The 24271-nt window shown below is 54.7% G+C and overlaps 15 protein-coding genes and 1 non-coding gene across 16 annotated transcripts; 7 read left to right on the top strand and 9 right to left on the bottom strand.

Moving 5' to 3' along the window:
- Window positions 1–6: 6 nt before the first annotated feature.
- MRET_1736 (ribosome biogenesis protein BMS1) lies at window positions 7–3204 on the bottom strand (the record flags this gene model as incomplete). Its single annotated transcript, XM_027628363.1, has 1 exon — window positions 7–3204. The coding sequence occupies one exon, from the start codon at window positions 3202–3204 to the stop codon at window positions 7–9; it is 3198 nt and encodes a 1065-aa protein (XP_027484641.1).
- Window positions 3205–3362: 158 nt separating this feature from the next.
- On the top strand, window positions 3363–3936 carry MRET_1735 (mitochondrial intermembrane space protein; the record flags this gene model as incomplete). Its single annotated transcript, XM_027628362.1, has 3 exons — window positions 3363–3569; window positions 3606–3641; window positions 3673–3936. 3 exons carry the CDS (start codon window positions 3363–3365, stop codon window positions 3934–3936), a joined length of 507 nt encoding a protein of 168 aa, XP_027484640.1.
- On the bottom strand, window positions 3933–4622 carry MRET_1734 (p-loop containing nucleoside triphosphate hydrolase protein; the record flags this gene model as incomplete). Its single annotated transcript, XM_027628361.1, has 1 exon — window positions 3933–4622. The coding sequence occupies one exon, from the start codon at window positions 4620–4622 to the stop codon at window positions 3933–3935; it is 690 nt and encodes a 229-aa protein (XP_027484639.1).
- Window positions 4623–4762: 140 nt separating this feature from the next.
- Window positions 4763–6475, bottom strand: MRET_1733 (carboxy-terminal domain RNA polymerase II polypeptide A small phosphatase; the record flags this gene model as incomplete). Its single annotated transcript, XM_027628360.1, has 1 exon — window positions 4763–6475. One exon carries the CDS (start codon window positions 6473–6475, stop codon window positions 4763–4765), a length of 1713 nt encoding a protein of 570 aa, XP_027484720.1.
- Window positions 6476–6699: 224 nt separating this feature from the next.
- MRET_1732 (protein BCP1) lies at window positions 6700–7728 on the top strand (the record flags this gene model as incomplete). The annotated part of the gene is made up of 1 exon (XM_027628359.1): window positions 6700–7728. The coding sequence occupies one exon, from the start codon at window positions 6700–6702 to the stop codon at window positions 7726–7728; it is 1029 nt and encodes a 342-aa protein (XP_027484719.1).
- Window positions 7729–7733: 5 nt separating this feature from the next.
- MRET_1731 (ATP-dependent Clp protease ATP-binding subunit ClpB) lies at window positions 7734–10133 on the bottom strand (the record flags this gene model as incomplete). The annotated part of the gene is made up of 1 exon (XM_027628358.1): window positions 7734–10133. One exon carries the CDS (start codon window positions 10131–10133, stop codon window positions 7734–7736), a length of 2400 nt encoding a protein of 799 aa, XP_027484644.1.
- A 150-nt stretch (window positions 10134–10283) lies between these two features.
- Window positions 10284–10753, top strand: MRET_1730 (uncharacterized protein; the record flags this gene model as incomplete). Its single annotated transcript, XM_027628357.1, has 2 exons — window positions 10284–10486; window positions 10513–10753. 2 exons carry the CDS (start codon window positions 10284–10286, stop codon window positions 10751–10753), a joined length of 444 nt encoding a protein of 147 aa, XP_027484643.1.
- A 213-nt stretch (window positions 10754–10966) lies between these two features.
- MRET_1729 (map microtubule affinity-regulating kinase) lies at window positions 10967–15085 on the top strand (the record flags this gene model as incomplete). The annotated part of the gene is made up of 1 exon (XM_027628356.1): window positions 10967–15085. One exon carries the CDS (start codon window positions 10967–10969, stop codon window positions 15083–15085), a length of 4119 nt encoding a protein of 1372 aa, XP_027484099.1.
- A 70-nt stretch (window positions 15086–15155) lies between these two features.
- MRET_1728 (proliferation-associated protein 1) lies at window positions 15156–16292 on the bottom strand (the record flags this gene model as incomplete). Its single annotated transcript, XM_027628355.1, has 1 exon — window positions 15156–16292. The coding sequence occupies one exon, from the start codon at window positions 16290–16292 to the stop codon at window positions 15156–15158; it is 1137 nt and encodes a 378-aa protein (XP_027484637.1).
- Window positions 16293–16393: 101 nt separating this feature from the next.
- On the bottom strand, window positions 16394–17977 carry MRET_1727 (ubiquitin carboxyl-terminal hydrolase MINDY-1/2; the record flags this gene model as incomplete). Its single annotated transcript, XM_027628354.1, has 1 exon — window positions 16394–17977. The coding sequence occupies one exon, from the start codon at window positions 17975–17977 to the stop codon at window positions 16394–16396; it is 1584 nt and encodes a 527-aa protein (XP_027484419.1).
- Window positions 17978–18148: 171 nt separating this feature from the next.
- MRET_1726 (osomolarity two-component system, phosphorelay intermediate protein YPD1) lies at window positions 18149–18568 on the top strand (the record flags this gene model as incomplete). Its single annotated transcript, XM_027628353.1, has 1 exon — window positions 18149–18568. One exon carries the CDS (start codon window positions 18149–18151, stop codon window positions 18566–18568), a length of 420 nt encoding a protein of 139 aa, XP_027484420.1.
- A 1-nt stretch (window position 18569) lies between these two features.
- Window positions 18570–21635, bottom strand: MRET_1725 (tubulin-specific chaperone D; the record flags this gene model as incomplete). The annotated part of the gene is made up of 1 exon (XM_027628352.1): window positions 18570–21635. One exon carries the CDS (start codon window positions 21633–21635, stop codon window positions 18570–18572), a length of 3066 nt encoding a protein of 1021 aa, XP_027484587.1.
- A 51-nt stretch (window positions 21636–21686) lies between these two features.
- Window positions 21687–22214, top strand: MRET_1724 (N-terminal domain of NEFA-interacting nuclear protein NIP30; the record flags this gene model as incomplete). Its single annotated transcript, XM_027628351.1, has 1 exon — window positions 21687–22214. One exon carries the CDS (start codon window positions 21687–21689, stop codon window positions 22212–22214), a length of 528 nt encoding a protein of 175 aa, XP_027484588.1.
- Window positions 22215–22325: 111 nt separating this feature from the next.
- MRET_t0031 lies at window positions 22326–22410 on the bottom strand. The gene has a single exon. It is a non-coding gene; the product is annotated as a tRNA-Ile (tRNA).
- A 27-nt stretch (window positions 22411–22437) lies between these two features.
- On the bottom strand, window positions 22438–23358 carry MRET_1723 (m7GpppX diphosphatase; the record flags this gene model as incomplete). The annotated part of the gene is made up of 1 exon (XM_027628350.1): window positions 22438–23358. The coding sequence occupies one exon, from the start codon at window positions 23356–23358 to the stop codon at window positions 22438–22440; it is 921 nt and encodes a 306-aa protein (XP_027484585.1).
- Window positions 23359–23439: 81 nt separating this feature from the next.
- MRET_1722 (derlin) lies at window positions 23440–24270 on the top strand (the record flags this gene model as incomplete). Its single annotated transcript, XM_027628349.1, has 1 exon — window positions 23440–24270. One exon carries the CDS (start codon window positions 23440–23442, stop codon window positions 24268–24270), a length of 831 nt encoding a protein of 276 aa, XP_027484586.1.
- Between the last annotated feature and the right edge of the window lies 1 nt (window position 24271).

Here is a 24271-nt window from a genome sequence, read left to right as displayed (position 1 = left end):
CGGTTATTACGAAGATTTGGCGCGTTTCGCTTCGCGCTGGCCTTCGATTTTGTAAATGTGTTTCATACGTTCTTTGTGCTTTTGTGCATCCAAAGCACCTTGCTTTGCCATGACCTTCTTGCGCTCCTCTTGGCGCTCGTTTTGCTTTTGCATGCGCTTTTGTTGCTTAGCATGTTGCAGAGCTTGCATTTGTTGCAGCAGAGCCACAGCGTCGCGTTCATCCTTCTCCATAACAACAGCGCGCTTCTGGAGATACGTTGGCCTGCGCTGTGCCTTGGTAATGTGCGGCTTGCTGCTGTATGGCAAGGCCGCTTGTAGTGCCTTGGGGACGCGAAGGGGGTTGAACTTGCGGACTTCAGGTCGCTCCACCGGCTTATAGGTTGAGTTAACACGCAAAGGCGTCTTGATGCCTTCATCTCGTCGAACCGCACCCGTGAGGCGCATACCTTGCCATTCCCGCTCGGTATCGCCGCGCATAAGAAGCGATGTGACAGGATTGTAAAAGGGTCGCGGAACGACATTGTACCATGCACGCAAGAATACAATGTCACTCATAAGAATCTTGTCTTCAAATGTGGCACGGAATTGGCCTTCAGGCCTTGCCAGAGCCTTTTTCACATGACCCCGGATGCCAGACACGGTCTTGAGTTGTGCACCCTCAAATTTAGCCACTTCAAGCGGTGTCGAGAACATGTCTTTAATAAAGGCGGTGTTCTTGAATACTTTGGCAGGTGTGCCCGTGAGCTTAAGCTTCTTGACAATTTGGTGAGACGCACCAGATCCCGCATCCACATTCAGCACGACACCCGTGGCACTAATGCGAAAGTTGGGAGTCTCAGACGATAGCGTATTAAATGCACAGAAACCAGTATTCGGAAGGCTCGCTGGGCCGTAAAAAGAGGCGAGACAATGCATGTGTTCAGGCGTATACTTTAACATGCGATTCCGAGTGCCATCGTCCAATGTATAAATAGGCATGCTTTGAAACCGGCGCCATCCAAGACTGAAGATGAGTGGGTCGTTTGTCTTCAGAATACGTTTATGCCAGCGATGCTTCTTTATACGTACTTGCAAAAAGGCAAGGGCTGTCTCATTTGCTAGTAGACCACCCACAATAATAGGATAAGCAGGATTGAAATGATCCACAAATTCGCACGGCACATGATCAATTTCCACACGAACATAGGTGCCAGGACGGAAGCCTTCAATCTTGACACGCGTCTCCTCATCATCATTTGCAAATTCAGCCTCGTTCATCTCAACCTGTTTAGCCAGCTCCTTCTTCTGCTCTGTGTACCAATCATCTTCATTTTCGTCCTCGTCATCGTCGTACTGTTCATCAAACTTACGCTTCAAAGCAGCCTTCTTTGCAGCGAGTTCTTGTGTCTTGGCATCTTCGTTCGATTGAACATTAGCTTCTTCATCGCTTTTCTCGTCATCGCCATCCTGGATTGGAGGGACAGTTTCATCAACATCATCTTCCCCTGTAATGAACAGATGGCGAATCGAGTCAAGTCGATTTTCGTCTTCCCATTGCTCAAATGCTTCAAGTTGAGTCAGTGGTCGACTTTCTTCTGGAACATCAGCAGAAGAGACAGGTGCTTCGCTGGACACAACGTGGAAAAAATCTTCTTCACTTTGGGATACCTGTTCTGTCTTAGGTGTGATCTCTGCGCCAGACGTGATGTCTTCCGGGGATTGATCCGTCTCATAAATTAAATGCATTAAATCACGGCGACGACGCCGATTAGCAAGTACAGTTTCTTCAGCCTGTTTAGCTAGATTTGACTTCCAAGGAGCAGGTCCAGCCTCATCGCCCAAGTCCGAGTCACTGTCTGCATAGGCCACTTCTTCAGTTTGCTCATCATCTAGGTCCAGTTCACGACCAAACGCATTTTCGTTTTCATCTTCTTCGCTTTCATCCTCGCTTTCGTTGTTCATGATATGATCGTCATCAGTTTCCTCGAATGCAGCACGACGCCGCCCATGATTGACGTATACAGGGGCAGTGGAATCATCAAATAAGCGGAGCTCACCCTCAGCGGCGCGTTCGCCAAGCGTCGTTTGTGAATCTTGCAGCGACATGATCATCCGCTCACCCTCACCGACAATGTTGTCGTCGCGTTTAGAAAAGTGGCCAGGAACATTTATATACACAGCGTCTTTATCGAACATGACGCCACCAACATCGCTCATAGGAGCATGAATGAGCTTGTGTTTTTCGCTGAGTCTGCGTCGCCTCTCGCTTTCCTGAGTTGGAAGGGGACAGGGATCTGCGAGACGCTCGACGGACTTTATAGTGAAATCGCCGACGCCTGGAATATGAATGGGTTGCTTGTCTCGCAAATTAGTGCCACGCAAATAGCCATAGACCGTAATCGTACGATCCATTTTTGGGTCGGACTTGACAAGTTCACGAGGTGTAAGCTCTTCCATACGATCAGCAAGGAAGTAAGGATGTTGGTTCCGGAAAATCAGCGGACGAAATTTCATCACGCTGATAAAACGACTCAAATTTTGGATTTCTGAGTCAGGGTATCGACCATTGATGATGCCAGAGAGATAAAATAGTTTGGCACCTTGATATATCTCAGTCCAGAACCGATGCTTTAGCCGCTTTTTTGTTGCGCGAAGAGTACGCACTTTCTTGATGAGATCCAAATGCGTAAGAACGCCCATGACTTTGGGAAAACCGTGGGCTTGAAGTACATTTAAAAACTCCATAGTTTCCATTTCAAATCCAAAGCTGCCATCGATCATCAAAAGCACTAAATCAGCAATTTTCCCGATATCAATCATAGAATTGATGTCGTTATTGCATTCAATAAATGTGATGCGGCGAGTCTTGCTGCTAACCACAGTGACAGGACCAGATATGTGAGCCACTGTATGCTTGGTGTACCGGCGAATAAGACTGCGCATGAGCGTAGTCTTTCCTACTCCCTGTGGGCCCACAATGGCTACAATAACAGGAGGTGGTTCTTTTGCCGGCGTGCGGTCCACCAGAGGCACATGGAGCCTCTGTTGATCAAGCTCTGCCTTTCGTCGAATATGTTTGTCTGCTGCAAATGGATGAGCAGCGATGAATGCTTTTGGGTTGAAACCACCAGCATGGCGCTCTCTACCCTTTGCCTTAGCCTTTTCAGCCTTTGGCCCTGCCTGTGCAGCATGATGAGCACGATGCACCTGCGTGGCGTCCGCCATCGTCGCTACAGTCACGCACTGACGTGAGCCAAGGAAAAAAGTTTCGCTCATATCGGCCGAATGATTTGGACAACATTTGTAGCACGTGCGGCGCGATGTTCCGTGCAAAGGTGCAGCGTAGGAGCATGGGACAATTTGCCACCGCTCTCTGTTAACACATGCCTCGATCTTCGCGTTCTTCTGGACCTACGCGCCCTGCCGCGCGCCCTGCTGCCCCTAGTGGGTCGCGTGGAATGCATACGATGTCTGCGGCGCCTACAAAGCCGAGGTACGCCCCTCCTCCGGCCGCGCAGCACCAGCCACAGCAGCACCATCAACAACATGCGCCTCCGATGACTTCGCAAGGCCCAGGCCTATTTGGGCAGGTATGTTGAATATTTTTGATTTATTTCTAACGATAGATGGCTTCCACAGCAGCTGGTGTCGCTGTTGGATCGGTATGTACAAAATGACTAGCTAACCCTGCAGACCGTGGGTCACGGTATTAGCAACTTCCTTTTTGGAGGTCGGAGCGCTGAGCCTGCCCCTGCCGCTAATGTTCCATCTGACTACGCTCAAGCCCCACCTGCAACGCAGTACACAGATTCGTTCGCTGAGCAGAATACTGGCGTTAACTGCGACGCTCAGAGCAAGCAATTCGTCGAATGCCTGGAGAAGACCAATGATATGAATGCTTGCTCGTACTACCTTGATCAGCTCAAGGCATGCCAGGCCATTGCAAAGGGATACTAAGCTTTAGTAGGCAGCGCATCCCATGAGGGTATGTGCCAATAAGATACTGGCTCGTAGATATGTGCAAGAATCCAGTCGCCATTAGGCAAGTCGTTTGTATCTGCACGTTGAGCAGCAGATGCCGCGTCATTACAGATGCGAGACTCGACATGTCGCCGAATTAATCTTTCACGCGCGACAGATGGTGATGTGTCGACGAACCAACGTAGATCCCAGCATTCAGTGGCACGACGCCAGGGTTCCAGATTCAGACAACAGTACAAGCCTTCGATCAGAACAATTGTGTGCGATTGTCTTATATTAATGTCATTGGGTACTGGATCTTTTTCAGCATGGGAAAATGAGGGGGCAGATAATTCATTCATACCTTCCTGGCGGAGGCGCTGAGCGAAGGAAACAAATGCCTCCGCATCAAAGGTAAAAGCGGCACCACGACGCTTATAGGCTTCTTCTTGGTTATCCATTTTATCCAGGACGGCGCGCGGAAAGTGCCAGCCGTCCATACCGATTGTCACGCAGCAAGGTCCACGCAAAGATTCAATTCGACCTGAAATGTGATGGGCAAGACTTGACTTTCCTGATCCTGGAATGCCTGCTATACCCACAAGCAAGCGGCGCGATGGATCCATACAATCGCGTCGCTCGAGGATAAGCTGTGACAAACGATCAATCATAGCATCCTGCATGATGATCAGGGCTGAGAGCGATCCGTGCGAGGTTGCCGCAAGTCCATTATCCACGACACGTGACAGTTGTCAAAAGAACGCATGCTTACATGAAATTTTGTCGCCTACAAGAATCAGCACAAGGTGAAGTAGATAGGTAGTTATGCCGTATCAATAAAGCCATCAAGGACGATACGCACGTCGTCCACGTAGCAAAGATCTTCAAGGAAAGGACATAAGTCAGTCAACTCGGTATCATGAGGGTCATTAAACCAACTGGACACAGGAACAGCATTGGTGGGATGGAAGATATAAGAGGCAGGTGAATTATCGAGGATAATGGTATCGTGCAAGGGTCGGCCAAGTTGAGAGAGGTCCTTCACATAGCTTCCATAATGATTGTAGCACGATTCACGAAATAAGCGATGGCGAACAACCCGATGGATATCGAGAATATCAATCACTGGATCGGCATACTTGTTCAAACTAGCCGTAAAAATAACCACCTCGTAAATCTGACCCATCAATCGAAGAAATTCATCCACACCTGGCCGCTTAATAACATAGACATTATGCATGATACCTTCGATTTCGACAGGTACGACGAAGTCGGCATTGGGCACCATCTTGAAACTGCTGTGCACGAGTGTTTCGTCCAGGTCAAGAACTAGACATTTGCGTGTGGCATCTTGGTTTGAAATCTGAGAAAGGAGTGGACAGGGTTGGCCATGCTCATCCAGGGGGACACCAGTTCCGCCCTGTTGGATTAGACGTTGCTCCACCGCAAATATTTCCTGCTCTAGCTCAGGATCGGACATGCCCATAGCGATAGGTGCATTCGGAGAGACTTGCGTAATGACATCCTGCATCATATCTTCCTCGTCGCTGGAATGAGAAGACGACGTAGAGGTCGCAAGACTGTGTCGATTCGTCGAGGTTGGCACACGGAGCAGCGTGTGGGTATTATTGATGTCAGCCAATGGCTCAGCCACCTCTGTTGTCATGGATGTGCGCGGGCGGAAGCCAGAGTAGGGTCGAGAAGAAGATCTTGGAAGTTCTTCCTGTATGGTTGGGATCGGCTCATTTACAGGAGGAATCGAGGTACGCGTTTGAGAGGGAGATGCGGAGGGTTTGGACGGTGATGTTGATCCCTGATGTGCATCTAAGGCCGTCTCCACTGTGGATGATGAACATGTCATCATAGCAAGAAGCTTTTTTAGACCACGAGGCCGATTTTCTTGAGTTTTCGGTGGGGGTGGTGTAGGCTTAGGTGGTGGTGGTGCGCTTGTTGCAGGGGATAGGGAAGTCCTGGGCCGCGGTGACTCAGCTTGCCTGTACGTCGACTCTGGCATCAACGGCTGAGGACCCCTTAAAGTAGGCACATGTGCATTGTATGGTGCATCTAAAGGTTGAGGTGCCAAGGTCCTTTGCGGGGAGGTGACAGGGGGGAGAGCACCAATCCTTGCGTTAGGGACGGAGGCATCAACGTTCGTAGGAAGAGAATTGTACTGCATTCCCGTTGAGGAGAATTGCGGTGTAGATGTAGCTCTTGTTGCTAGGGCAGTGCCAACGCCCTGACCAACAATACTCGGTGCAGTGTCCCTTTGGTAAACACCCTCGCTCGATGGCACTGGAGGCTCATGTGAGGGATATAATGAGAGAGGCGTTGTAGAAGAAGAAGAAGGGGACGAATTTATTGGTGATCCAAGCATGGCATTTTGTTGGGTCACACCAGATACCGGTCGAGCAGGGCGAATGGAACGCGTCGACACGGGTCGAGGTACGGCTGCAGCATCGCCCACAGAGTGGCTCGATTGGTACATAGAAGGCGGCCTGGGTCCATTGGGGTGAGCTTTCGGTATATAATCGCTCATCAAAGCGATTTTGTGTTATGTTAGCACAAGATAAGTGATTTGGCTAAATGGACCAGCTTTGCTTGAATTGCGACGATGAACGAGCGGCGGGCGTGGCACTTGGTGCAGAAGGGGAAAGACTTGGCTTGGAACGAACGCGCGAGTCTGACAAATTCGCATGTGATAGGCACAATTTTTCAATCTGTCCGACGCGCTGCACGTGGCTTTCCGGAGGCGAGGCGAAGATGGCTGGCTGCCAAACGGCATCACACGCAGGGATAACAGCTGCAGACCCATTCTTTGGCAGGGCGACGCATTCTTGCAATTCAATGGGATCCAAACCGGTAGAAAAACATGACCAAAATGCTGCAGAAAACATGTCGGAAGAAGACATGGAAATGATCAATGTCGATTTTGATTTTGCTGCCCCATCCGAGAGTGATGTACCTGCATTAAAGCGCCTTCTTCAACAACAATGGTACACCCACGCTCCACAACTCCAGTTGCATTCTGTCGCCGAGCACATTGTTCATCTAGGTATGAACGTTGGTATTGGTACTGTTGTGAAAGTGGATGATTTGGAGCAAATCCATGATCCTTATGCCCTGATGAGCTGCATGGATCTGGGCACCTCGTCACCGGCCACGGACGAAGTACGAAACTATTTTATATCCCAATTGAGTCGCGCAGCCTCAGCTAAACCACTACTGGATCTTGTTCAAGCGGCTACCGAAAGCAAACCTATCCTCTACATCATTCATGAGCGCATGATCAACCTACCGCCTCAGTTGATGCCACCTCTTTTGCGGATGTTGCTAGCAGAAGTGAAGGAGACGTTAGAAGAATCGTCTAAACCAGCTCCCACCCATGTACTTTTCTTTTCTCGTGCATTCTCGGCAGACGCCTTGGATGAAGGACGCGGTGATGATGATGATGATGAGCCAACGGGTCTTGCAGGTGCACGCAAGCGCAAGGCTGGTGGATTACACGCGCGCCCAGAAGATGCTGCAAATGCAGCTCTGGGAAAGCAAATTAGCAACAAGAAGCGATCCGGTCAGTCCGACTTTGATGATGGTTTGGGTTCATTCCACCCAGAAGACGAGTTGATTCGTGAATTTGCCTCACATTCGTATACGTATCGGTTTCCCCCGCCGCGTGATGCAGAGGCGTCGTTTGAACCACCGTTATTTGGTCGTCTTATTGCTGTACCGTATGCAAAAATGTCGTCTCTATTGGATCGCCTACATCAAGAGTGGCCAGAACCAACTCAATAATATAGTTATGTAGAGGAGGACTCTTGCTGCTGATGCTCTGGCCCAGCAATGACGTTTAATGTGAGTTCGTCGCCCGTGTCGCTCACATGCACTTCAACCGTGTCGCCATCCTGCACCTTACCCTTGATCATGTTGGACGCGAGAGGATTCAGCAAACGCTTTTGGATAAGGCGGCCCAATGGACGCGCACCGTAAGCAGGGTCATAGCCCTTCTTGGCAAGCCATGCCTGCGCAGCATCATCGACGCGGAGAGTGATGCGCTTCTCACGCAAGCGTTCATCGATTTCACGTAAACGAATTTGTACAATGCCATGGAGACTTTCCGGTGCAAGGTTGTTGAAAATAATTTGTTCGTCCAGACGGTTCAGTAGCTCTGGCGGGAATGCATGCTGTACTTCTTTCATGACCTTGGTTCGTGAATCGTCCGTGACATGACCTGTTTCATCTGTAGCGCCAGGGACGTACAGCACATCAGCACCAACATTTGACGTCAAAATAATAATCGATTGACGGAAGTCCACGATACGGCCCTGCGAGTCCTGCAGGCGGCCTTCATCTAGTACTTGAAGCAGCAGCGTATGGATACTGCGATTGGCCTTTTCAATCTCATCGAACAGAACAACCGAGTAGGGATGACGACGAACCTTTTCCGTGAGCTGGCCACCGTCCTCGTGGCCGATGTATCCTGGTGGTGCACCTACCAGCTTTGATACGGAATGTGCCTCGCTCAACTCAGAACAGTTGATCTGCACAAGCTTTTCTGAATCGAAGAGGAAGTGTGCCAAACCCTTGGCAGCCTCCGTTTTACCAACACCTGTACCACCAAGGAACAGGAAAGACGCCAATGGCCGCTTAGATGAATGCAGACCTGCACGACTAAGACGCACAGCTTCGCCAATAGCATCCAGAGCTTCTTCCTGACCCACGATACGCCGCCTAAGAGAGTCTTCAATACCAAGCAGACGTTCGCGTTCTCCACGTAGTAAGTTGCGGACAGGCACACCAGTCATCTTGGCGACCACAGCTGCGATGTCATCGCTAGTTACACGTTCATGGAGCATGTTCTTCTGTGCAGCATCGTTTCCTGCCTCTTCTTCTTTGGGAAGTTGCGCCTCCAGCTCAGGAATGCGACCGTATTGTAATTCGGCGACACGTTGGAAGTTACCTGCACGCGTTGCCTGATCTTGCTCAATGCGAGCCTGTTCAATCTCTTCCTTGAGTGTCTTGACACGATCAAGCTTACTGCGTTCTTCCATCCATGCCGATGTCAGTGCAGCGTTTTCATTGCGCTTTTCTTGTAGTTCCTGCTCGACAACCTTCTTTCGCTCTAGCGACAAAGGATCGCTTTCGTGGCGAATAGACTCGAGCTCAATTTGCAGCGTGAGTATATCCCGATCAAGAGTTTCGATGACTTCGGGCTTGCTTTCCTGTTGCAAACGGAGAGCAGACATGGCTTCGTCTAGCAGATCGATAGCAGAGTCAGGGAGCTTGCGTTCTGACAGATACCGTGACGCATACGTAGCTGCTGTGACAAGCGCACCATCACTGACACCCACACCATGATGTACCTCATACCTCGAGCGCAGTCCACGCAAGATGGCCACAGTTGCCTCAGGTGACGGCTCATCCACTGTAACACTTTGGAATCGGCGGGCAAGTGCGGGATCCTTTTCAATGTACTTGCGATATTCGTCGTACGTGGTAGCACCTGCGCATTGTAGTGTACCGCGAGCGAGCATAGGCTTCATCATGTTGGCCGCATCGACAGACCCTTCTGCCTTGCCGAGATTAAGTAGCATATGAAGTTCGTCAATAAATACAATGATTTTACCTTGCTCGGCTTCAATGTCTGAAAGTAGTGCCTTAAATCTTTCTTCAAAGGCACCGCGGAACGAGGCACCGGCCAGTAAGGCACCTAGATCCAGAGCGCATACGCGCTTATCGTGCAGAGACTCGGGCACTTCTTTGTTCACAATGCGCTGTGCGAGACCTTCCATGATGGCCGTCTTACCCACACCAGCTGGTCCGACAAGCACTGGGTTGCATTTAGTGCGTCGCGAGAGGACTTGAATCGAACGGCGGATCTCGCCGTCACGACCAATCACGGGATCCAATTTGCCTTCACGCGCAAGCTTGGTCAAATCTTGAGAGTATTGGGCGAGTGTCTCACCTGGTTTAGCATCTTGCCCTTGCATGTTCATCCGCATGCCAGGAAAACCTCCTCCTCCGCCGGGAGGCGAGTTCATCCGAGCAGCAGATGTATGCAAAAGACGTGGGGACAGATTACGAGGAAGCGTTGAAGAGCGTGCAACTCTCGACGTCGTAGCCAGACGCATGCCAGATACCATGCGTACATGGTTATGACATGCCAATGGCACCCTTCGAAGTTTTTGCAAAGTAGACATACGTTGTCCAAGTGCGCGCGGGGTGGCAAAATCGCGGTGAGTTTATACTTGACGCCCTGAACACCTAGAAGGCTCTCGAACGCACGGTCCTTCCGGATGCTTATGTCATCAGCCCCTGCCTGACGCCGTGGCGCTCGACAGATAGTGCTCATGTTCCCGTCGCGTGTGGTGCCGAGCGGATCAAGCAGAAAGGACACCCGCGTGTGCCAGCGATGTGAACGTCCAGGGCATGCGATCTACGAATGCAGAAACCCGAGGCCCTATAAAAAACGACCCACGCGTACGCAAGTGCTTATGAATCCATCACTGGCGGTGCCACGGCCTCTTGAAAAGGCACCTGAGCCGGTCCGTGGGTATGTCAACCTATATCTTACGACAGACATGGAGTAGCAGACCAGATTCTGGCAGAGCGAGAAAATGATCGAAAAGTGCGCTCGCCTTCTGTGACGTTATCAGATGACAATGACTCGCACGGGACTCAGTCAGCGTCCTGTAGCACATGCTCTTCACCACATCATCCTTCATCTTGCAGTACGTGTTCATCGAAACATGATGCGACGCCACTCAGACGCACACCTTCACCAGAACCTATACGACGCACATACCATATGGACCAGTAGCCGTCGTAGATACCCTCACTGCACCCATTTTGTGTGGCGAAAGCTTCATGAGCCAATGTGGAGCTGCCAGCTTTGCATAAACCAATCAGGATAGTGTGCATCATGGCAAGAAAAAAGTCTTTATTAGAGTCGCGCAGCCTATACCAGAGGAGCGGCACTGGCAGATTGGTTTCTGCTCCGTTTGGACATTGAACGCCTGGTGCGTGAGTATATATGGCCGCTCCGCCTGAGCGGACAACGACAAGACACAAAAAGCCTTTAGCAGGTGAAGTCAAACAGGATGGTGCCAGCATTGGTTCCGAGGCGAAGACAAGGTCTACGCCACGATCACGTCACTCGCGCTCGTATGTGGCTGCACAACAGGCCCATGCCGCTAGGCGTGATAGGGAAGAATGGCTTCGTACGCGTGGAGCAGGAAGCAATGTACTGCTTTGGTTTGAAGAGCTGAAAAAGCGACGCTCAAACAAGGTCAACAGATTTGGATGGACGGCGGCGGATGTGGTACCGCCCGTTGAAAATATCCTCAAGCGCACAGCTGAGCCATGTGAAGTCACGGGTATGGATTGCCTCTTAGATTGGGGTATTTGTGACTATACGATCATGCCGAAAACGTTGGGTCGAGGCCGTTTTTCTACCGTATATCTGGCCATCAAGAATGGTCAGCGGTATGCCATCAAACACACGCCGCTGTTTCCCCATCATGAACTGGTAGCCACGCGCTTATTGCGCGAACCTACACTGCTCGCAGAGATTCCACCGCATCCAAACCTTGTGACTGTGGTGGAAACGATTCGTACACCTGGCCACTTTTACCTGGTAGAAGAGTATTTGGACGGCTACGTGACGCTCGAGTCGCTGATTTCTACCTATAATCAAGACAATCCGTCGGGACCACACAAGCTTCCGGAAGATGTGGCTTACAAAATCTTGGCCCAGCTTGTCATGGCACTGCATGCTATTCACACACCGTTGCGAGTATGCCATCGCGATGTTAAACCAGAAAACGTGTTAGTTCATCCAGATACGCTACAGCTCAAGTTGCTCGACTTTGGCTTAGCGACGCACTTCAGCCGGAGTCATGCCAAATTGACGACGTGTTGTGGCAGTCCGGCCTTTCACTGCCCTGAGATTGTCGCTGCGCTCTCGCATCCATTGGGTACTGTCACCTACTGGGGTCCAGAAGTCGATGCTTGGACGTGTGGTATTACGCTTCTTCGTTGCCTCTCCGGTATTCGATACCCACTTGGCACATCGCATACATCGCCAGCCTCGATGGGCGTTCGTGCACAGCGTGTGATTTCGAGTCTTCCACCGTCGCAGCTTCGGGACGATGTGGCGGGTCTGCTTGACTTGCAGGCTGAAGCACGTATGCGCCACTTTGATCAGCTTGCAGAGCGCGTTGAAGCGGAAGCAGGCATGCCGTCCGAACGCCAACGCCGCGAGCTCAAATGCACGTCATTTGTGCCTGCGCCACCCCAGCATGCTATGGTACTGCCCCTTGTTCTTACGAGCGAGGCTCTGACGCATGCCATGGCTGATATGCCACTGGGTATGGACCTGTCCCATTTTTCCATGATTACGCTTCTTAATACATCACTGCAGCCTAGTCAACGCGTACTGTCATTCATTAGGTACTGCTTCCGATGTGCTGGCATTTTGTATCATACGGTGGGAGTCGCCTACCAACAGGATGAGCCAGGTATTATGCGCTTGGGCACGGCGGCGCCATCGGCTTTTGATGCTGTTCGTTCTTGCGCGTTCCAGTGTGTGGTCGAGCTGATTCAGGATGAAGAGCCTGGGATGCTCACACAAATGATGCAGTCCTTTTTTTCCCTATTTGGGCGACAGGCAACGACAGAGGAACTCGTCAAGCTGCCGCAACGTGCGATCGATCCTGATGCGAAGCACGACTCGGAGCCGCCTAGTAGTGGGCCCTCTGGAAAGCAAGGCCCTCTGTGCATGCTTGTGTGCTATGTGGTGGTCACGTTTCCAGATAGCGGTACGGATACACCTAAGTATCCAGAATTTGAGACGCCAGCACCTGAGATGATTGCCGAGGCCCTGCAAAATCGCTTTGCACCCATCAAGAAAGAGACTGCCTTGACGCGTCAAGGCACAGCTGAAGAGCCCAACCTACGTATTGATACACGTGTTGAGCGGCTTCCGCCGCCGCAGATTGTGAAAACCTCACCTCAGTATCGTACTCGCTCGCGATCGCGAGCCCGCAGCCTGCAGAGTCGTGCTCCGCGAGGCGTGCATGTGTATGTTTCCGACGCGCGTGCCGTACCTTACATCCGAGGTGCGCTCAGCAATGGTGGTGTGCTCAGAAGTGAGTCACTCGCATCGTCGACTTCGAGCCGCGTGCAAAGCCCATCGGCTCGGTGGTCAGGTAGCGAAACGCCTGTGCCTGACACGTCACTGATGCCGGCCACGGCCGATGCTATGGGGCCCCATGAACTAGATACGTCGCTCGATGCTATTGAAGGCACATGTCGTTCCCTTCTCGTGCGGCGTGTGATGCCTGGACGTGCTGATACAGACCACGAGCATGCACAGCGCCTGTACATGCTCGTTTCGCGCTTGTACCGCCGTCTAGAGCGCTCTTTACAGGGTACGCACAGCGACGCACTTCGTATCCAAATGTCCGAGCGCAATTTCCGCGCTCTGGATGTGCTGGGCCCGACGTTGGCTCTGGTCGGCGAGCATGATACCGTGCCACGCGATGCGCACACGAACACGGGCAGTGTCGCGCTTGCCGTGCTGGAGCTGTTTAGTGCCTGCAGCAGTGCCAAAGAAATGTGTCTCGGATTTCAAGAGCAAATTGAACGCTTGAGTTTGGCGTGGCGCTCCCGCGACGATGTGCCGGTGAGCGATGCGGACCGTGATGCTGTGACCATGCTCGCCCGCGATGCGCCCATGCTCGTGCAGGCGGTCATAGGCCAGCTGCAGCGACTGGCCAATGTGCTCCCTGCTATTCGTACGCGACGGCCCAAGGCGACCGTGGAGTCGGTGCTTGGGCTCGTATACCCGACGCTGTATCGTGATGTGCTGTGTGATGCACTGGGTATGATTGCAGAGAGTGACACGCACGAAGAACTCGCGACGCAAGCGGCGATCGTGTTGTGTGAGCTCGTGCTGAGTTTGCGCCCGCATGCCCAAAGTATGGAAGAGCCGCCCGACTTGGGTGGTATGCTCACGGACGCGTTGTACGAACTGCTCCGCTTCTTGCCTCGAGCGACAAGAGAAGCACCAGATGTGTCGCCACGCATCACAGTGTGGAATATTGTGCGCAAGACCTACGAACAACTAGGCGTCGACCTAGGATGTTGCGCGTTGGGGACGCCCGATACGAATCGAGCAGCGCTCGCCGTGCCGAGCGCAAGGCATGCGTTTGTGCTGTTCGTGCACCAGCTCGCGTACGAATCGTTCATGTCACGCATGAGGGGACGCTCGCGCCGTCGGTTGCGCATTGCAACGCAGAAGAGCACTACGTTAGCTGAGCCGCAGCGCTGGGCGCCTGATACGGCGCGCGAGATGCTCGTGCGCCTAGCGGGTGTGCTACCCGGCACACTGATGCCAGGGCTGGGGCCGCTGGATGTGCCGATTGCATCTCGCACGATGATGTGCGTCCACGACACCTTGTTTTGTGAGTGTCTTGTTCTCTTTCTCGACTGGATCGAGCACGCACTACCGCCCGACGTGATGAGCGACGACGATATCACGTACACCGTTCGTGCACTTGCCTTAGTGGCCACGTACGCCACACAGGCGGCAGATGTGCGGCCAAGGTCGTTTGACGTGATGAGACGTCTTGTGCGTGATCACAGCTCGGACGACGTGACGCTCCGTATCGTACGAGAGTGCATGTCGCCCACGGCACCCGTGCCGCTGCGTGGTGCGACTGTGCATCTCTTGCGTGATATTATTGCACGGCGTCTCGACAAGGTCGAGCATGTCCATGGCCACGATGCGCTCCTCGATGACGGCCGCTTGTGGCGTGTGTGGAACGACGAGCTGCTAGTCGTGCCTTCTTCGCTGCCACCGCCGCCTAAGGACGGCGGTCATGCGACGCCGCATTTGGACGAGTTGGCCGCGTACCTTGTGCAGCACCAGACCTATCTGCAGGAATGCCTTTCTCTCTTTTACTTTGTGACGGTGCGCGACGCCGCTCACAATGTCACGGGCGTGCATGACGAGCGCGAGTACGAGCGCCTGTACCGTCGATTCGTCCAGCCGCTCGCATCATGGGTCGAGTCCTGGAGACCGCATGTGCCAGAGGGCGAGCTGTCCCTGCGCCTCTCGCTCCTTGAGACAGCCATTTCACGTATATAATGCATCACGAGACCTGTGTATACTATGTGCGACATATACAGCCAGTGTGATGCCTCCATTTTGGGGGGCGTTAGGCAGCGGCAGGCGCTGATGAACCATCCGTCGTCTTCTTTGTCTTCTTCTTCGTCTGGCGCACACTCGTAGCCAGGAGCGCCTTGATCTCCTCGTTCGTCACCTCCTTCTCGCTCTTGACCTTCTCGGCATCGAACCACGTCGGGGCGGGCGTCAGACGGATCGCACCCTTACCGCTGACAGCGACCGTGAAGAATACCTGGGCCGTGATGGCAGAAGCGTTGGCGTCCACCAGGACCTGGAAGGGCGTGACAAGTCCGTGGTTCGAGCACTCCTGCACGCCCATACGTGCCCGCTTTTCGTCTTCGAGCGCACGCAGGTTGAAGGGGAAGGCGCCGGCCTTCTTCTGGATCTCAGAGAACACCTTGCGCGACGTAGCCATCTTGAGCAGGTACGTAGCGTTGGTCTTGCAGAAGATCGACGTGAAAGCGTCGTCCGACTTGCTCTTGCCGTCAGCCGACGTCGACACGACAATGTCCACACCGTACACCTCGTTCTCCTCGAGCTTGCAAGCGTCGGGGCGCGACGATCCATCGCCGCCAAAAGCCAGCTTCTTCTTTCCAGAGATGTTGTCTTTGCTGAATTGGTTCGTTTGCATGCCATCCACGCCACGCACGTCAAAGTCCTTGATCGACTGCTCAATCTGCTTGCCAACGTCGTGATTCAACATGCCGGGACGCATCAAACGAATAGCCACGTCGGCAGCCGTGTGCGCAGCCTTGATCACATCAGCAGCGCGACCCGTCACTGGGTTCTGGGCACTGGCACCCACCACGACGGTCTCACCGAGCACAGCCGGGTAGCCGTCGATCTGCGCACCAAGCTGGAACTTGACCACATCGCCGTTCTTCAGCTGCGTCTTAGACGCTTCATCACTGGGAAGAGGCGCATAGTTGCACACCACATGGTTGATCGACACAGTGGTCGGGAATGCCAGACCCTTGCTCATCTTCTTGTCCTTGAACACGGCCGCGGTGCCCTGCTCCACAGCCTCGTCACCCAGCTGCATCAGCTCGAGCACCGTCTTGCCCTCCTGCGCAGCATCGACGAGCGTGCGCATCGCCTTGGCGGCAATTTCTCCGGCCGTCTTATACTTGGTCAGAATCACGTCAAAGTTCTCCTGTGCGTCTGTCATGGTGCGTAACGAGGGGACAGAGCGAGCCCCGCAGTAAAAAAAGGGCAAAGAAAGGATGCACGTGATGACTATGGACCACGCCCCACGCCACATGGGCGCCACTACTTCTTAAAGCCCTTCCGGAGCATCTTGGGCAGCATCTTGGAGAGGCGGCGCTGCGTTGATGCGCCACCTGTGTCGCCTTCAGCAGGTCTTCTTCCAAGGGACAGTTCTCGATGGTGCTGCCGCGCGCGTTGAGCGGCCCGAGCACGTTCGCGCTCTTCGCGCTGCAGGCGCACGGCCAGTGCATAGTCAGCATTGGTGCCTGATCCGACGCCATTCGGAGTGACGCCCCATGCGCGTTCTGAGCGAGCCACTTGCTCGAATTGTGCATCAAAGAAGCGAGTGTGGTGCCCGTTGGTGTCTTCGAGGCTTTCCCACACGGTGCGGTCGTCCATCTGGAAGGCGGCATCGGTAACGAGCATGTAGAGAGCCGGCATCGAGGAGACGCCCTCGTCTTCACGGCGACGGTATACGACAGACAGATGAGAGTTTCGGAACAGCACGGCAAGTCCGCCCGGTGGGATCGCATTCGACACGGCATGGAGACCCCAGGGCGTAAGCTGCGTGGGGTACGCATGCAGGAATTCGCGCACCTCCTTGGTCGACGAGTCCCGGACTGACTGTGCCTCTTCATTGGCAAGCGCCGTGGTAGCACCGTTGTAGCTGCGCACTTGCTGCATAGAGCGGTACAAGGAAGTGTCCGATGGATCTGGCAGCCAGCCATGAAGGAGCGGGACCTGTGCCAAACGGAAGAGCAAGAGCTCTGCCGATGTGTCTGCACCTGTATCAGAGCCGAAATGCGTGGGTTGATCGAAGAACACGTCGATCTGGAATCCCTGCATAAGCTTGGGTAACACATTCAGCACGCGGCTCAGCTGCGTTGGGTCCGCGTGGATCTCGAGCAAGTAATCAGCCAACATGTCGGATACGTAGGCATAGGATACGGCAGGACGGTCTGGTGGTGTAATCTGCACTCGATTTTGGAGCAGCAAGACATTGGTAAGCGCAATCAGGGAACATGGGCCGTTTTCATTCTGCATGATAATTTTGGCATCACGACCACGCCACACAATGTCTTTGACGGACCATTGCGTATCGTTATGAATATCAGCAGCAGCTAGGCTCTGCGCGAGCTGTGCATCGGCATCGATTTGCTCTTGAGCATGGGTCGCCGCGGTCGTGGACTGGTCTGCGGTGCGATCCGACCCGATCGGTGGCATGGCGACCGGCGAGGTCGCCGTAGTTGTAAGGTAGTTGAAGGGCTCTGCAGCGCCTAATGGAGACGCCGCGATGGGCGCGCCTAGAACTGGGGCGCCGGGCTCGGAAGCAGGTGGCGCCCTCGTCGTTGTGGACTCGGCACTTGGGGCGGCCAGGAACGGATTTTTGGATGGGTGCATCGAGACGGGAGACGACGTCAAAATGTTTGGACCATGAGGCACATTTGTATCGACAAAGGGGGTCATGGCAGGCTGCTTCGTGAGAGAAGACGCCTGCGTAGGCGATGCTAGCTCAGCAGGCTGAGGCGAGCCGAGATCGAGACCGAGAAGATCGTCGATCGCATTCGACTTGCGTTCTTGAGGCGGCTGTGGTGTAGCTAGTGAGGCCAAAAATGGGTTGTGAGATTGGGACGGATCGGTCGACATGCTCCGCGAAGCCGCACCCACAAGGCGAACGTCGGTGGATGCTCCACGCGCGACTGGGGCGGCCGTGGGTCGGCGGCGGGGCTAGGGTTGTGGAGGTCGTTTCACGTGGCACACGGGGCAGACGACGACGAAGGGTCAGCCGAGACGTTCTTTTACGACATTTGTGGGAGAATGAGCGCAGCGACGGACGATGTGTCGAAGCTGCCGCGCGATGTCATTGACGTGGATGTGTTTGAACAGCTTCTAGACATGGACGAAGATGGACGAGAGTTCAGCCAGAGCCTTGTGTGGAACTACTTTGAGCAAGCTGAGCAGACGTTTGTCAAGATGGAAGAAGCCCTCGCTGCGAAATCGCTGGACGATATGTCGACGCTGGGCCACTTTCTGAAAGGGTCCTCGGCAGCTGTGGGCGTGATCAAAGTCCGGGACAGCTGTGAATACATACAGCACTACGGCAAGTGCCATGATACCGATGGTGTCACGGAGCTGCAGCCGGACGATGTACTCAACCGCCTCAGGCAGGTGATGGACAATGTCAAAGAACAGTATGAGGAGGCGCGGTCTGTCCTGCGCACATTTTTTGGCGTCTAATCTACGGAGCACGGTGTTTGGCTGCCAGTATATCATAGATACAATGTACGATGTGAGTCGACGCGGCGCCAAGATCCGTCGGCGGTGCCGTGGCCCAGGGCGTGTCGAGCAGTGCGGCCTCGATCTCGGTCGTGTCGTGCTCCATGCTGAGCTCTTGTACAAGGAGGAACAGCTGCTCGCTGGTGTGGATGCGCACGGCCGGATATCGATGCGTCAGAAAGGGTATCAGGTACGCAGCAGCGTCAGGCACGGCGCCAGGCACCTGGCTTGCATGCACGCAGATGCGCATGGCGGCGAGGATGCGCGGCACACTATGCACCTTGTCGACATGATGGCTCGCGAGACGCACGAAACGCGCCAGAAGGGGCACATCGAGGCGCACGTCCCAATCCAATAGCAGTTGGACCGTCTGCAGGACCGGTACAAAGGTGCGGTTATCGCGCGCGTGTGTGTTGGCTTGGCGGTGCAGCATCACACCTACATCCTGGACCTTGTCGCTCGAAGCCTGCTTCGCCCATTGCACGAGCGCCTGTCCGGCGACGCGCAGCGCCATGTCCGATCGGCTGCCTATCGTGCGAACGAGGGAGCGCAGAAGCGAAAAGCGGTACGCAGGCTCATCGAGGAGGGGCATGAGATGTGGAAAGGCGTAGCTGGCATCACGCAGCAACGAGGGATCTCCGATCGCATCGCGCCATGACGCGTTCATCCGGCTCAGCACGTCGGCCGCCTTGACTCGGACCGTATCGATCCGCTCCATGAGCAGACCGGCCATATCGACGAGCGTGTCAGCATCGCACTCGAGCGCGCCGAGACTCTCGATGCAGGCCACGCGGACCCACGAGCCGACGTCGCCTCGCGCATCCGTCGTCATGTCATGCAGCCCAGCACGCAGCGCTGGCACAACACGGTGCGTCGGCAGCGTCGACAGGGAGCGTGCCGCTGCACAGCGCGCCTCGACGGCGCCCGACCGCAGCACGTCGCACAGGCGCTCACACCGCTCATCGGCGTACACGTCCACGACGCCCATCGCCTTGGCAGCCACGCACTGTGTGTCCGGAGACAGGCTCGGCCACGTATCGAGCCAAGTGCGCACGAGGTCGTGCACGATGACATGGTCCTTGAGGGCTCGGATCGACGCCACGACCATGTCCTGCACCTCGACTTCAGGTCGCAGCACTGCCTCGTTCCACAGGGAGCGCAGAGGCGCCGTGTCGGTCGGCGCAAGACAAAGGGACACAACATGGCACGCCGAGGCAAGAATCGACGCGCCGCCAGGCGCACGCCACACACTCGGCGACGTGCTCAGCGCGGCACGACAGGCCTCCTGCGCCAGAGCAGGGTGGTCACGCACAAGATGCGCCAGCGCCACCAGCGCGCCATGGGCCACGTCGGTGTCGTGACTCGCTGAACGAGGGCACAGACGCAGCAGCACAGGACGGGCATCGCGTCCAGCGAGCATGCGAGCGAGTGCCTGGGCACCCAGTATGCGCACAGCGGCATCCCAGTGCGAGAGAAGCGAGCGTTCTGCATACGCCACGAGGCCCGGGCGATACGTGTCGAACTGGGCCACGAAAGGCGCGCATGTCAAGTACGCATGCCGACGTGTGCCGACGGCGGCAAAGTCGGCGGTGCGGAGGATGTCGATGCCATGCGGCACCGTCGCACGACCGACCCATTCTTGGAACGCCGCACTGGCGGCACGTCGGACAGCCACGTCGCGGTCGAGCGTGGCGGCGATAATGAGGCGCTGGGCTATCGGCACAGCGAGCACATGAGGCGCGTCGCGCGTACGTGCGAGAGACCACAGGACGTAGCAGCACGCATCACGCACACTTGTGCCTGTGGAGCCTGTGGCGCGACGAACGTCAAACACGAGGCCCGTGAGTGTCCAGTACACCATTCGTACGTCGATGGGCACCGCCGCGCGACGGATGCACTCGGCCAGCGCCAGAAACACGCCGTGCCACGTATACTCGGACACGCCATGCAGGTCAACGCACCGCAGTGTCTCGGCTGTCTGCTCACTGAACGCGCGTGCTTCGTGCAGGCCATCTGGCATCGTGTGAGACAGAATATGCTCAGAGAGCATGGTCAGCAGTGCCTCGAGGATCTGCGCGCGCCATGCGTGCGGGAGGCGCGAGGCAACGCGCGCCGTGCCCTTAGCCGCACTGTAGCGCACGCGTGAGTCGGCATGGGCCAGTGCATGCAGCAGGGTATCCACATGGGCGTCTCGTGGATCATGCATCGCGAGACGCCCTTCGAGCTTGATGGCGTAACGATCGACTAGCATGTTGCGTGTATCAACTGTGCGGAGATGGGCGATGACACGCAACATCGCATCATAGTGCGCTCGTATGAGGGATGCATCCGCCTGCTTGACGAACGCACAGAGTGTTTGCAGTACGCCTGTGGGCACGAGCGACGCAGTGGCCTGCTCAGCATCTTGAAGGAACGCCGAAAAGAAGAGCTCGCATTCTTCACGCGCGTACAAGCGTCCTAGCACGATACTCGCAGCATCGCGCTCCTTGCCTGGCCTAGACAGGAACCTGGCACAGAGGCGGTGAATGCGCTCCGACGGAGACGGCGTGCCGCGGTCCAGCGGGAAAGGGACAAGCACCACCGACGACAGCCACAGCAGCAGCACGTACAGGCATTCCCACGTCGGACTCTCGAATCGCTCGAGGGCGTCGAGGAGCAAGGGCATCTCGCGCACTTGGTGAGGGAAAAAGCGAGACACGACCTTGTAGCCACGCACCTTGGTATACATGTACAAGAGGCGCGCCACAGGTGCCATGCACATACAGCCGCTCTCCAGAACCTGCGCACGCATCGTCTGAGCCACGGGCGTAACGAGTCGTTCCAAGAACGGATCAAGCACGTACGCCTGTTCTTGATACCGCTGCAATTCTGCCTCCAACGCCGGTAGATACGCACACGCACCGTCTTCATCATGCACCCCGACACACGCCAGCATCGCATGCTGCTTCTCCATAAACGCATCATACTGCTCAAAGCGGACGAGCTCGGCGCCCTCGCACAGAAGCTCGTCAGGCTCGTCCGCCGACATGCCGTAAGGACAAGAAATCTTGGCCTCCACGGCCCTTGCCTTTGCTCCACCATGAGCCAGGCACCACCCCACTTTGTGTCGCAAGCCGATCTGACGGATGCGCAGAAGCGACGCGAGCGCGAGATTCAGGAAGCATACGCCCGAATCGGTGAGGAGCCGCCGCCCAAGCCAGCAGAGGAGGCATATGACCCGCGTCCCCTATACGAACGACTTCGCGAAGCAAGAGCTCTCCAGGACGAGCGCATCGAGGAAATGTTCAAGCTAAGGAACCAATTTCGGGGCCTGGACGAGAGCGAGTCGCAGTTTCTTGCTGATATTGAGCTGGCACGAAAACATCGCGAACAGGAGAAACGGCAGCAGGATGCAAAAGAACTCGATGAGTTTCGTCGAGCCACCGAGTCCAAAAGTAGTGCGCCACCCCCTCTGCCTGAGCGAACAGCCCTACCTACGATCCCCAAAGCCAAGCCTCGCGCAGGCTCCAAACGCAAACGGGAACAAGCCTCCGCCCTCGGCATCGTCCCTCGCAAGTCTACTCAACCATCTGCATCTGCCTCATGTAAAAATGATCCCTCATCTTGATGTATAGTGTACTATATCATACGTGCCGACTAGGAAAAAAAGGAACAAGAGCGTGCACAAGGGATGCTGCAGGTCCCTGCCGAGCTGGGGGAGGGGCAAAAAGAATCAAAGTGACCCTAACCAGGCTCGAACTGGCGACTTTGGAGTAACACCGTCGTATTAGCTCCACACTCTAACCGACTGAGTTATAGGGTCGTTTGATGTTTGCCACGCTTGTCAAGGGCTACATAATCGCATCAAACTGAGCATATCCCTCCTCTTGCCAGCGTCGCAGTAAGGCATGGCCCTCAGCCAATGCGTAGCTCAACGTGCGCTGCCGGAAATCGACACCTAGTTCGAGCAGATCAATCACATCGTCCAAAAGATGCGCCTGGCCTACCAAGGAGCCTGGATGCGAAACAAAATTGGCAGAGAGCATGTGGACGTGCAGGTGGAAATACGTGGGCATATAGTGTACAAAGCACCGGAGAGGCGAAGTTGAGTCGGTCGATTCGGAAAGGCCATATACTTCATGTGCCACCTTTTGACCAGCCTGCTGAATTTTGCGCAACAGAGGAACGTGCTGCTTCGTAAGATCACGCAGCGTGACCAAGGAACCATCGCGGACAATCGCCATAAGATACAAAGATGACAGGGTGCGTCGATCCCATTTCATGTCGGGCAGAATAACGAAGCCAGTCTTGGGGTCGGGGTCTGAGTACAGCACTGACTCCGTCTCCGAGATTCCTTGAAGAATGTTCTGCACCCATGTTGTTTTCGAGGCGGGAAGCGATTCGATCCAAGGCCGTGTCACTGCCTGATACATATGAGGCGTCTCGATCATCATGCGCCGATGAGGGGCAGAGTATTTGGCAATCAAGTCATCCGTCGCAGGACAAATGAGTGTCATTTTGGTCGGTGCATCGTGTCCGTCACGATCCCATCCAAACATCCACGTGTAGATATCATTGCGTCCGATCGTCTCTCTTCGCGGAAATGTGGTGGAAAGTCGAAGCGATGATAAAAAAGTGGGCGTGTAGTGAGTCTTTTCTAGTAGCAAGAGTGCCCTTTCTAGAACATCATTCGTGGTACATGTGCCCAGTAAATTCGCGGTTTTAGCCCGTGGATCTTCATACAAAACGCGGTCCAGCACAAAGTCGGACATGGAGTGCACGAAAGGAGCGCTGCACGAGCCACCCAGGTTGTTCTCCACACTCGACGCCACTTGCTAGTGTCCGAGTCCCACATGGATCTTGTGCAGTCTATGCCGCCTGTGACGAGGGTCATGATCATTGGCATGGCCCTCATGGGACTTTCTTGCTCTACGAATATGGTATCTCCCTATGATCTGGCACTTTTGTGGCCATGGATCCTGAAACGGTGGCAGTGGTGGCGCATCATGAGTGCTTTTTTGTTTCCCGGCCTGGGCCTGCAAATGCTGTACAATGGAGTATTTTTTCTGGAAATGTCGCGGACAATCGAGTCCTCCGTGTTTTTGGGAGATACAGCCGAGTATGTGTGGTCGCTGATGGGCATTTCGAGCTTCATTCTGGCGTTCAACTATCCCCTCAGCAGTCCGTTTCTGTTTCAGCCGCTGTCGTCAGCCCTCACTGCCCTATTTTCGATCCACTTACCCCACATAAACCTGTCTTTACTAGGCATGTTTTCCATGCCTGGCAAGTATGTGGCGCTCGGCTCTCTAGGCATCAGTTTGATTGCTGGTGGTGTGCCCGAATGCTTGCAGTGCTTTACGGGCATTGCGGCAGGGTATCTATGGCACGTACTCAAGAACCCTCTTCGGCCTGACCAGGATCGTCGGCACCACAGGATCCTGTCCTTCATCGGCAAATACATTTCGCCACGTTTGCAGGTGCCCACGGCACTCCGCCAGATGATGGCGCGCACCTCGCCCATCCGCCGCACTTCATTCGGCACAGTGTATCCGAGTCGAAGATCCACGACGTCCACCACGTCATCTAGGACCAAACCCGCGCGAGAGCAGACGCGCCCTGATCGTGCGGCCATCCTCGCCGCCACGGAGGCGCGTCTCCGTGCCACAGCACAGAATGAAAAGTAAT

Source organism: Malassezia restricta, chromosome III (assembly GCF_003290485.1).
Source record: "Malassezia restricta chromosome III, complete sequence".
Lineage (NCBI taxonomy): Eukaryota > Fungi > Basidiomycota > Malasseziomycetes > Malasseziales > Malasseziaceae > Malassezia > Malassezia restricta.
The sequence above is the reverse complement of the archived record's forward strand: the minus strand, read 5'-3'. Positions and strand labels throughout refer to the sequence as shown.